Source organism: Toxotes jaculatrix, chromosome 1, assembly GCF_017976425.1.
Source record: "Toxotes jaculatrix isolate fToxJac2 chromosome 1, fToxJac2.pri, whole genome shotgun sequence".
Lineage (NCBI taxonomy): Eukaryota > Metazoa > Chordata > Actinopteri > Toxotidae > Toxotes > Toxotes jaculatrix.
The window spans coordinates 2,855,245-2,867,867 of record NC_054394.1 but is presented as its reverse complement, the minus strand read 5'-3'; the positions used below and the strand labels follow the sequence as shown (position 1 = coordinate 2,867,867).

Here is a 12,623-nt window from a genome sequence, read left to right as displayed (position 1 = left end):
AGCAATTTAATTAAAAACTAGACGTGTCACTAAAAAGAAGAAAAGGCCTCTGTACCTGTGTCACTGCTGATGGTCTGCTGTCGACACTTCTTGAAGTAGAAGCGTTTGATGGCCACTGGCTGGTCATAGTATCGGGCTCGGTAGATGACAGTCCCACTGCCACCCTGACCAAGGATGTTATTCTCCTCCTCAGAGTACTCCAGCTGGGCCTTCTCCAAAAAGAGCCTAACATATAGACACAAACACCGGCTCTTGTTTACTATTAAGTCCCAAACCTGGAACTCTGACATTTTGGGTAATATCATGATAATAACTGCCACAAAACAAGTTATAGACAGATGAACTTCAAAAACATTTAAATTAGCTGAAAACTAAGCTGGAGAAATTCTCACACTGCAAAGATTCAGATTATCTAGAATCCAAACTTCAACAGTAACCATGCACTGGTCACATCTGAGAAACAAAGCCTCTCTTAAATCAGCTACCCTACAGGCTGACAGTAGAGCTGCATTCTTAGCCCATCCAGAGTATCCCCTCCATCCCTCTGTCATCCTCTGCTCACAGGCCTTTGATGTGCTGCTTCAACCACAGGGACCACATAAACCAACCAAGATGAGCAAACTGAATGAGCTTTAGCCCTCCAGTCTGAGTGGTGACACAATTTAATGTTGCCTCTGGAAGTGGTTTCCATTAAGGCAAAGCATTTGGATGTAAATCTGCTGGAACATTAATTAAAAGCTGACGTCAAACTGCAGCAGTGCTCTTTTCAATTAGTTGAATCATCCAAGGGTCCAGAGTAGGGATGTCCCACCAAGGTCTTCAGCACTGTGTCAAAGCTAATGAAGCAATGTGTTAATGGATACTTAAAGTACTGTCAAATTAAACATGTTTGTTTTAACCTTGTTACTCTTTGTTCAGTACAATATATCATTAAATTACTTTGTACTACTTTCTGAGACCTGACAGAATTGTTCCTGTACCAGCAAGTACAGAAAACTATCAAGTAACTATCAAGTTGGTATCAAATGGTTGGTAACAATTCTTCCTTCTCATAATTTTGCTCATTTTTGGCAATTTCAGAAAAAGCTTACTAGCTTTCTGAGCTTTTTTTCTGTATCTCATGGTCCTCATCACTGTTTTTAAACAGTGCTCTTGGTATGTTAAACTGCATGTAACCCTAGTAACAAAACTGAGTGACCAATAAAAAAAGTTAATTCAAATATTTTCTTACTTTGGTTGATAAGTGGCTCTGGTATAAGCATGATAATGGACTCTGGGGTGTCCCAGCGTTTTGAAATAGATGAACTCAATGAAGAGCGATTAATGGTGGAGATCTTGGTGTCACATTTTTAATAAAAGGCAAAAGCTTATAGAACAGTCTAAAACTGTCCTAGCCAGGCCTCCAGCTGTAAAAATGGATGATGTTAGTAGGTGGCATTCGTGTTTATACCAACTTCCATCTTACATTCTTTCAGAGTTTGAATACAACACATTTGAAACTGCAGTTGCACAAATATTTGGAGGGGCTGTTTAACTGTAGCAGCAAACATTTCCATGGGCCTGTGCTATTTTACAGAGACAGAGATATACTTGCGCAACTGATCGCCCACCCAACACCCCCCCCACCTGTAATCCCACATACACAGTGTTTGATGGACTTCATGGTGTGTGTGTGTGTGTGTGTGTGTATGTGTGTGTGTGTGTGTGTGTGTGTGTGTGTGTGTGTGTGTGTGTGCGCCTGTATGCATGCATGTGTGTAGGACACAGAGACAGACTGAGTGTTTACTCCAAAAGGAATGGAGGTTACCCTTGAGCCCTGACAATACATCAACAGATGCTGTCACTGGCAACAAATCAGCTGAAACTCATTATACAGCCAAAGCCCTGGAGAGCTGCTGACTGTCACTGTGTGTGTGTGTGCGAGTGTCTGTGTGGTTTTATTTTAGTATATTTGTGGGGTCCAACAGCTTTGTGGGGACGAAAATGCTGGACCCCACAGCTTAAGATAAACTTGAGGGTTAAGACTTGGTTTTTGGGTTTAGGTTGAAATCAAGTTTTGTGTAGGGTTATGGCTAGACATTTAGTTGTGATGGTTAAGGTTAGGGTCAGGGGCTAGGGAATGCATTATGACAACAAGTGTTTTCAAAAAGATAGCAAGACAAGAGTGTGTGTGTGTTGTACTGCGTGAATCATCCAGCTCCCGTGGAATGTGTCTGGTTGAAGGACCAACAAGCCTATCAAAAGTCTGAAGTCCAGTGAGTGGCTGTGACAGCCCTCCCCAGACTGTTGACAAGAGTGTCACATCTGCCATTAAAGGAAAAGACTAAGGACTATAAAGACTGCCCTTCTCTTTCTACAATAAACTGCTGTTTCTCAGCTGTGAATCTGCAGACACCTAATGGTCCATGCAGGTACTACATGCGGTGCATGTAAGATTTATCTCACACAGTGAAATAGAGTAGTGAAAGTAGCTTGAGTCAAATATACAACCAGTGCAGTTACTATTTTCTACCATAAGTCAAGGCCCTGAATCCTGTATACTGTAACTGGTTTACAGTTACAGTATACAACAAAACTGAGTCCACCCTTGTGCAATTTCACCAAAATGTTAAATGATTCAAAGCTATGTCATCTTACCATGATTGGATTATTTTTAAGTTGAAGTGTAGAGTATTTAATCCATATAGTTAAAAACAAACAGGACAGATCTCCTTTGTCCAGCGGAAGATGCCCAGGAGGCATCCTAATCAGCCACCTCTAGTGACTCCTCCTTCACGGGACGGAAAAGCGACTCTACCCTATCTCTAAGGCTGAGCACAGCCACCCTGCAAAAGAGACTAATTTCAGGTGCTTGTATCCAAGATCTTTCTTTCAGTCACGACCCAAAGTTTCTGACTACAGGTGTAGGTGAGAATGGTAACCTGGTAACCTGAAAGCTTTGTTCCCTCTGGCTTGACTAACAGCTAACAGAACCACATCATCTGCATAGAGCAGAGAAACAATTCTGTGGCCTCCAAACCAGACACTCTCCTCTCCACAGCAATGCTGTGAAATTCCAAACAGGATTAGTGACAGGGAACAACCCTGACAGAGGCCAACACCCACCGGAAGCATGTTTGACTTCCTTCCGAGAATACGGAAACAGACCTCACTCCCATTATATAGGGAATGGCTTGCAGTAACGGCCCTGGACCCCATATTTCTGCAGTACTCCCCACAAGATCCCCCCGAGGGACCCAGTTATAAGCTTTCTCGAATTCCACAAAGCACATGTAGACTGAATGGTAAACTCCCATGACCCCTCAAGTAGCTATACAAGGGTAAAAAGTTGGTCCACTGTTCCATGGCAGTCACTATGGTAGTCCGCCCAGTACTAGTGCTGCCCATGAAGCACAAAGGTGGTTTTGTCATATTTACAAAACAAAAATGTTAATTTATGTTATAAAATTAATACTGGCCTTTTAAGCCTCAGATTTTTAAACTCTCAAATGTGCAGTGGCTGTGTCCCATCCTGCTGTTTATCCAACAGATTTCTACTTTTCTACTATTACTGATAGAACTGATGGCAAAAAATATTAGAGTTAAGTTGTACTAAACCACTGTTACTTTTAGACAGATTTGGTAGAGTGTGCAGCCCTGACAGAGGTAAAATGAAACGGTCCATTAAATGGTGAGAGGTTACCGTGCAGGGAAGTCAGTCATGAAGAGTTCTGGGACCAGCTCCTGGAGGGGGACTGGCTGGTCAGGATGCTGAGGACAAATGATGTGCTCCTTCTCCACTGCAGCCAGCACACAGTCCTCCATGTTAAAGTAATGAACCCCTGTTTCTCCTCCTCCTCCACTATCTTCTCTGCGATTTCTGCGGCGGCTGGCTAGGAGTTCGGCTTGCTTCTGTTGGCCCAGTGAGGAGCAGAGAGGACAGGGGGCATACTGCTCTATGAGGAGACTCCCATCACTTTCGCTGGCTGTCAAAGCTACGAGTAAGGACATAGAGACAAGGCATGTACATGATTTGGATGTGTCGCATAAAAGACTGATGCACAGAGTTGGAAAGTTTCAGTTTCAAGATTACTACTTGATTACTATTGTAATGCAAGTGGATTTTTCAGAGCTCTATGTTAGTCTTGCAGCATAATACTTGGTGACATAACATTTGAGAAGAACAAATTGCACAATAAAATCTACTTTTAAACTGTTTTTAATCTTTATACAATGATCTCCGTGAGAAAAGAGTAACCTTTGCAGGCAAAGACACTACACTAAAGGGCAGCATCACACCTCAGATAACATATTTTAAGATTGGCGCAACCGTTGATTTGCATCAAATTTGATATGCTGAATGTAAAGCACATAATGACTGTCATTAGCAAATATGGCAAAATTTGAAACATGGGTTTATGAGTTAAATAAGAAATATGTTACAGTGCCCCCTATCTTTGGAGTTACACCAAATGTTGGCAACGCTTGTGCAAAGCTTGTGCAATATGGAGTTATCGGTGAGATACAGTGTTGTTCTGAAGATAAATCTGGCGAAACAGCGAGCAAAGTTATGTGCCTAGCAATCAAAGTACAAAGTTAATAAAGTCTTAAATAAATATCGACGAGGAGGTTCCAGAGAGTCGTTTCACAACAATTTTGTCACAAAACCACAAACTAGTATGCAAAAGTATGTTTTGCGGTCTGTGCAAACAAAGAACTTTTTCCCTTGAGGCCTTTCAAAGAAGTGACATTCTTGTAGTGTTCCCTTTGTGCTTGTTGCCACACCACACAGCTGAATGTGGTGATCTGATGTGGGTATGTTATAAATATTCCGCCTACTCTTCCTATTTATTTGGAGAGACTCTGGACAGGATACACAAGCGGACAGTTCCTATATTATTATACTTTACTACTATACTACAATACTATGATGTTTAAATAATAAAATTGTGTAAAGCATGTTCACTGTAGCTCACTAAGTCAGTAAACCTTCCCCAGATTTGTTCTTCTGACAGGGGTATTATAAGAATATTGTACTGGGCTTGTAATGATAAACTAAGAGCTCAGAAAAAAAGACAGAGAAAAAGTCAGGAAAAAAGTTTTTGTGGTAGAAATCTTTCAGATTTTGGATGATATTCAAAGGAGGGAAACCAGTGCTGCTGCTCAAACAACAGGCTGAAGTTAGTTAATAACCATCTCTACTCACATTTTACCTGACAGAGTCTGCACACTGAGATGAATCCACGTTGTAATGTCAATAGGTTCATGTCGATAACATTAATTACAGAGGGTCTCTGAATCATGCATCACTTTCCTGGGACAAACCCAGGAGTAAATATTGGACTTCAATTCATTCAAGTAGATTCAAGTAGACAGAGACATGATTCCATATGAATGCTAACATTGCTCTGTGTCTGCTGGATGTGTCAACTGTGTGCATCTCTGCTTGGCCCCCAATTTACAAAAAACATCAATTTATGCAACTTTAACATTGCAGCACCCACACACCGTTAAAGGACAAGTGAGTGTGACACATTAAATAACAATTCTTTAACATTATCTGTGTTGTTAAATAAGGGTCAGCTTTTGTTTAACCTCCTCAGCCAAGTAGTCAAGGTTTCAGGCTGACTCATGTGAACATCACATTTATCAAAAATAACAAGTCTGAGCTTGAACTATAAAGAAAAATGTCAACATGTCTGACTACTCCATTATTACACTGGCTCCTACAGCTGAGTAACTCTGAAATGTTTTAATGTTGGTGCTGAATGCCTGACTTTTGGAATGGACACCACATTGAGACTTTTTTGATAGCTTAATTTGCTGAACACAAACTTTTTGTGGCAAACATCTTTGTTTTGACTAAAACATGTCAAATGAGTGCTTTGTATAATCCACCACATAAAACAGAATAATATTGACAAAACCATGATTTAAATGAGAAAATATCTAATCACAGACAAAGGTACTAAGAATGTGTAAGAACTTCTGTGTCCACAGGAACAGAGAGCAGCACACTGACCAGGGAACCACTGCTCGATCAGAGAGTTGACGTGGTCTGTGATGAAGGCCATGGCTGAGAAATCTCTCATCTCTGACTGGCAGATGATTTTTATGCCTCCACTCTTCTTCCTCTTCCAGTTGACGTCTGATGACTCCACGCTGCGGAGACACAGGTTAATCTGCTTTCACCATGTCACAGTTTCAGCCTGTACACAGCAGCTGATGTGGAGCAGTAAGAGCAGCAGGAACCAGTGGTTTGGCTGAGGCAGCTCGACATTCATTTTCTCTTCCCTCTTAACAGCTGTATTTATTTTAGATTCTCTTTACACTAGAAATATCTCACCCTCACCCTCAGCGTTATCTTCTCATTTTACACATTATGCTTCAGAATAAATTAAATTAGCACGACTGCTGTGATACATATGGGAGATTACTGGAGGACAATCTCCTCTGTCTATATTGAAGGTATTTAACCTTCTGTGGGGAAGTCACTGATTATCTGGAACTATTAGCAAGGGAAATGAAAATCCCCCAGCTTGGAAAAGTAGATTAAGATTTTGAATGTCAGCGAACAAACGATATTAAGACACACAGTACTATGTTTGGTTCATATCCTGAACAGGGATTACTTGTTCTTATTGATCCCAAAAAGACCCAAACACAGCACACTTCTCAGAAACACCCTGTAATTTCCAGGTTGAACTGTGGAACACAGAAACCTAACCACTTCCTGTGAACCAGAATTCTCTTGAAGCTGACTTAATACTAGTCCTGACCTGCTGTTTGCCTCCACAGGTTTTCGACTCTAGTCTGCTTATCCCAATCTAGAACTGGCTCCTTTAATTAGAGCCCAAAATCCTTCTAGCTCGAGCTCTGACCTGAGATAACCTCCATCGAAAGTGACCAGCAGCCCCTCCTTCCAGTAGATGGTCTGGCTGCGTCGAACTCTGAAGGTGCTACAGCGGTTCCTCTGCTGGGTTCCGGCAAAGCTGTAGATGACAGAATTCCTGCTGCGCTGGCCCCTGGTGTTTCTTTTGGGCTCAAACGACTGCACAAACGACATTTCAGGCCATAAACGTAAAAAGCTGAAAGTGAGGAAGTATACCAGGTGAACTTTGAGAACCTGCTGGTTTCAGTACCTGTAAGTCCATCTCTGTGAGGCTGATGAGCATCCTGGCGATGAAGCGCTCCCAAAATCCAGCAGGAACAAAGCTCATCTTGAAAAGGCGCTGTAGGGTGTTGTTGATCTGCTGGCGGAAGCCGTGGATGTCCATGGCTGGCTTGGGGGGAAGGAGGTGGGGCAGCAGATAGCTATAGAAAGAGGAAAGGAAAAAATGAAAAACACATTTAAAATGAGTAAATATTTGAGGAACCTTTAGGTGTGCTTTCTGCTTGATGCCAGAATTTTTTTTTGTCATTAGTTGCTAGGAAATTGTCATGGTGCTCAGGGTAGTTGCCTGAGTGTTGATAGGCTGCTTCCAAGGTGTTTGGGATGGTTGACATTGTGAGTCTGGCTGTTTGCTGGGCAGATGTGATGGACCACTGTGTGGTTGCCAGTGCTGCATATTTTGGTGTAAAAAGTTGTGTGGGACTTGATATGCAGCACAAATCAAAGAAAGAAAAAAAATCTAGGATGGGACTGCTATTTTTGGATTCTAGTTCTAGTAGGATAGTGAAGCGTATGTGCTTCACAGAGCAAGGACATAATAAAAACGTAGATTTTTGCAATTCCTGTCAACTGAGTATCAATTTGTACATAGACAATATTTTACCTGTTGTTGGCCACAGGCAGAGCAATCTCAAACTTGGCTAGAAACTGGAAATACTGTTCCTCTGTCTGCATGGTGAACCCTGTTCCTACCAACAGCATCTGCACAACAGACATTAGGATAGAAGGAACAGGAAGTCAGGAATCGTTAACATTTACACAACTCACAAAGCCCAAACTTCTTCCCTGAAATTTTAGCGGTTTGTCTAGAATTTCTTTTCATTTTTCAGTGGCTTCCTGAGTCTCACCCTAAGGTCTTCAGCTCGAATCACTCCATTCCTGGCTACAGAGCGAGAGGACTTGAGGTGTATGATCCTCTCCAGGCATTCAGACAGCCACACAGGACACAGGAAATAAAGGGTACACAGGCCATGGCTGGTGTCAGGGAAGTGCAGCAGGGTCCCCGTCTCTATTAGGAAGCTGATGGCTGGATGTGAATACAATGCAAAAAAGAGAAGAGCCGTGTACGTGGTGTTCCTTCATAATTAATGGTCAATGTTGCTGATTTGGGAAATGAGGGAAATATTCAGTCTGACAGTCACTTAAACTTCATTTGGAATGTTAAGTTAATATATTATTAATATTAAGAGCAACAAATTAGGTTTCGTTCAGCTTTTGGAGGGATTTGATGATGTGACCAGTGAACACTGTAGGCAGTTAGTTGGCAGTACAACTACAGTGCTGTGATTACTTTTTTCATTAGTGAGTAGAGTCTTGTCCCCCTTAAGCCTAATCAATGACAAACACGGGGACTGTCTACAGATGTTATTGTGATGGCTCATCACAGTAAATGGGAATCTTTCTTAAACTAATACTGTAAAGACACTTTTGTACAAAGAAATGATTCAAATCAAACAAATGATTTTCACATTTCAGGCGTTTGATGAACAAGTCACAGTACCAGTCTGTAGGTCCTCATAGTCTCTGATGTCACTTCCTGGGTTCTGTTCAATGATGCGGTCCAGCTGCACATCAGTTAGATACTGGACCTCTCCTTCAGAAGCTCGCCTCAGCTTCTCTGTGATCACTGCTTCCTGAAGTGTCAGGTAACTCCTGGGGATCTGGTGGAGGAGACAAAGGTAAAACTCTGCCTGTGCTTTAGAATAACATAACGAAGGCTAGAAGTACACAGTTCCAGGAACTAACCTGAAGAATTACTGCATCTGTGTTTGCCATTCAACCACATCTTACAGCCACAATAAGCTTGATGTTGGTGTAATTTTTGATACATGAAGGTCATTGTGTTGTTTATTGACACTCACTGTTGTGTGACTATAAAGTTTAAACTGATATTACACTGATAAACTGATTTTAAACATGCAGAGCTAGAGAGGGAGATTAAAGTTTCAGCAAAGTACGGTTTAAGTTGTCAAAAAGCAAACTTTGAATATACACAGACACACACAGAGTAAAGAATCAGCAGCTGAACTGCCTCACTTACCAGTCTGCCCAGCAATTTACTGCCACAGGCTGAGCTGCTGTTGTCTTTCATGGAGAGAGCCACCTGGTAGACCAGCTTCTTCAGCCCCTCCAAACCCTCCAGTGTCTTACAGGACACTTCACTGAGCACAAACACACACCAAGTTGAACAGATTCTACAGTTATTCTGTGAGGCTGATAATATGCAAATAGCGCAGCTGCTTTTTTTAAATCAATATATACATAAACAAACAATAAAACATAAAATGTGTGCTTACTGCAGGTGCTTGCAGGTGATGTCAGGATAGCCGGTGGCTCGTGCCCCTGATGGGGATCTGCACAGAGCCAGAATATAAGCTCTCAGCGTGGCCAGTCTCTCAGTGCGAAACTTGGTGTCGATGAGATCCAGATGTGTTCCCACAACCACCACTGCAGAGTTGGGTGCTCGTGCCTACAGGACACAGGAACAAACGTTTATTGTGTGTATTAAAGAAAAAAAAAATGGATATCTGATTTGTAAACTGGACACTGATTTGCATAACAATTCACACACACAAAGGGCCCTATGCTAATCATGCAAGCACAACAAGCTGTGGGTCTGAGGAGCACAGATTGTAGCAGACCTGCTACTGTATCCTTGGTTCATGTAAGTGCTGCAATGCAAAGTACAAAAGAATAAAGTGGAATAAACTGCAGTAAGGAAGGAGTGGTGATTAATAAATACACTGATGCCAACAGCTCAACAAATAAAGAAACCACTTCTCCAGGAAATCATATTGTTGTGTGAATGAATGCAGAGCAGCACCATGTGAACACACAGCACCACAGATCTGCAGCCAAAAGCAGATGGTCTAAGTTTTATTAATAGTTTACACAATAACAACAGAAACAAATCATCAAAATAAGACTTTGGTGAAGCAGTTTGCATGATGGCATCAATCAAACACTCTTACAGTCACAATTCTACTGTATTTCACTTTGTAAGTGGTTACATCACATCTTAAAATGTGACACAGCAGCGTCTGTGCGGTGCTGCATTTCAGGAATAAAACATGAAGCGCTGAGATGTTTTTTTAAAGAGCTGGAAGGCAGGCTGTCTCTCAGGGCTGGTGAGCTCCACTGATCTGATGTCTCTCACGTAACAGGCAGAACAGTGAGGCATAACGCACCTGTCTGATGTGTGTGGAGGTGTTCGCAGTTACTTTGAAGCAGCCTGGTGTCAATTTTCTGAGCTGAAAGAGATTCCTTTCATACAGAATAAAGCACCTGCGAACAGCAGGTACTGTCAGGATCGTTCATATTAATTTACAGATAAACACACACTGATTTACAGGCGCTCCTGCTTTCACCACTTTAAACCCGACACCGACACAGATATTGCTTTCTGCTGCCTCATTTTTATGAACATCATGTGCACAGTGCGCTCTGTGCTTCGCACCAAAATACCACACGGACACGCAGAGCTAATTTCAAGATCAGGAAAATACCAAACTGTCGGAGCACTGCTTGTGCTGGTCATTGCTCCACAACAAAAACAGGGCCCATCGTGCATTAGCCTGATGAATAACAAAACAAAAAATGAGTGTGTCATTCTCTTGACCAGCTGTGTGACACACAAACTTTTCCAGGGCTTTCAACAGCTTCACATGGTCTTCCTTAGCAGATGGACGGTTGGTTGGTTATTGGCCTATCATAGAGAGGGTTGACTTTTCAACAGTATGGATCAGCATATGCAACTTTTGGTTGTATACCGATGTATTTCAGGTAAACCTAATTCATTACGGGACTGCTGACTGCATGTCTTCGATGTGTGTTTTCCAATCCCTCTTTTTTAAGCAAAAGCTGTGGGTGAAGGTACATCTATAGTGTACCATAAGGTGAGTGGGCCCCAAGTAAGAAACCAGACTTCATAAAGACGGGAGAGGAAACCAGAGCATCAGTAGGTGACTGAAAAAAAGCTGAAACTCAGTTGCATCATCAGTTAGGAGGTACAGGAAGAGCTACACTACTAATAACAGAAGGCACAGTGACCATCATCGAAAAATGATGCCACTCATGATTCATTATTTATGCAAGCGTGCAATGAAAAACAGACGGGTCAGTGCTTCTGACTTGGCAGAAGGAAAATCTGTGGAAATGTGTTTCAGTGACTGATCAGACAGTGTGAAGGACGCTGCATGAAGCCATCCTCCACAGACAAAGTCTGATTGCTCACGAAATGGCACAAAGCTGTAAGATTAAACTTTGCCAAAGATCATGAAAAGAAGCCTGTTGAATACTGGCAGCACATTCTTTGACGAAACCAAAATAAATTTGTTTGGATCAGATGAGTCCAGCATGTTTGGTCTGGACCAGGTCAGGACGACCACAGTGGCTTGACTCTGCTGACTGTGAAACATGGAGGTGGGAGTTTGCTGATATGGGGCTGCATGAGTTCAAACGGTGGGGGAGATGATATTTATAGAAGGTACTATGAATGAAGGTTTATACCCAAATACTGAAATGATGACAATTTAGGAGCATTTTAAAGTGGAAGCTGGAGCAAGAAACCCCGTCCAGCAAAGAGCAGCTGAAATGATCCATCTGTGAGTGATGGCAGAACATCTCTCCACAGATTAGTGTTAGACTGGTATCATCTAATAATCTGTGAAGGGGAGGACTGAATCTGTCATCAAAATTTTACAAAAATAAAAGAATGGAATCACTCTCACTAATGAAGGGAGTACTGACTTGTTGCAGCTGGTTCTTTACTGTGGACCTTTCATTCTAGTTTAATTATTCAAGTTGATTTGCTTATTCTTAATTCATCTTAGGCTTTGGTCAAAAACAGACAAAACAAAACAAAACAGTCTGTCTAACAGACTGTATTAAATGGGCAAGGTTTGGCTTTGTTAAAGGTTTTTATTATAAATCCATGTCCAATTTACTGTGCCTTTAAATTAGTGTAAAGAATGTTGGTGTTTGTGTGTTTGTTAAATGGTGGGTAACCATGGGGGAGACTGTTTACAGAGGGGAGGCTGTTCAAGTGTTTGTTGATGCAGTATTCTGTTGTGGTAAAAAAATAAAAAATAAAAAAATAAAAAAAATTGGTTTATCTCAAGACTAAAGGATCCACAACCACCAGGAAATATGGAAAAAAAAAACAACAGTGTCCAGCAGTGGGAGGAACGCTGCACCTTATCTGTACATTCCCAGGTGCATTTGTACAGAATTTACAACTGTCTTCATGCTGCCTCATAAACTTTTCTCCTGTAAATCCAGGCTTTTCTTATTTTGTTTACATTGTATGGAATCTCTGTGTAGTTTTGTGCACACAGAGCAGCGGCTAACCCACTAACAGCCTGTGGAGGAAAGAAGATAAAAGCGAACGCTCTGCTCAGAGAAAGTACTGACAGGTGCTGACTCTAAGGACAGAAAGATGAGACAGACGGGGTCACCTGTCTGTCCTCATCTA

General features: G+C 41.7%; 1 protein-coding gene across 3 annotated transcripts in view; it reads right to left on the bottom strand.

Moving 5' to 3' along the window:
* Positions 1–12,623, bottom strand: part of lrrk1 (leucine-rich repeat kinase 1) — a 159,144-nt gene that overhangs the window by 111,150 nt on the left and 35,371 nt on the right. For all 3 annotated transcript variants that reach the window (XM_041032856.1, XM_041032858.1, XM_041032857.1), the window contains 10 exons: positions 9,448–9,620; positions 9,192–9,312; positions 8,652–8,811; positions 7,999–8,177; positions 7,755–7,852; positions 7,122–7,293; positions 6,861–7,030; positions 6,002–6,141; positions 3,683–3,974; positions 56–225 (listed from right to left, as the gene is read on the bottom strand). In XM_041032856.1, coding sequence (XP_040888790.1) covers positions 56–225; positions 3,683–3,974; positions 6,002–6,141; positions 6,861–7,030; positions 7,122–7,293; positions 7,755–7,852; positions 7,999–8,177; positions 8,652–8,811; positions 9,192–9,312; positions 9,448–9,620 — 1,675 coding nt within the window. The remainder of the gene's footprint in view (positions 1–55; positions 226–3,682; positions 3,975–6,001; positions 6,142–6,860; positions 7,031–7,121; positions 7,294–7,754; positions 7,853–7,998; positions 8,178–8,651; positions 8,812–9,191; positions 9,313–9,447; positions 9,621–12,623) is intronic.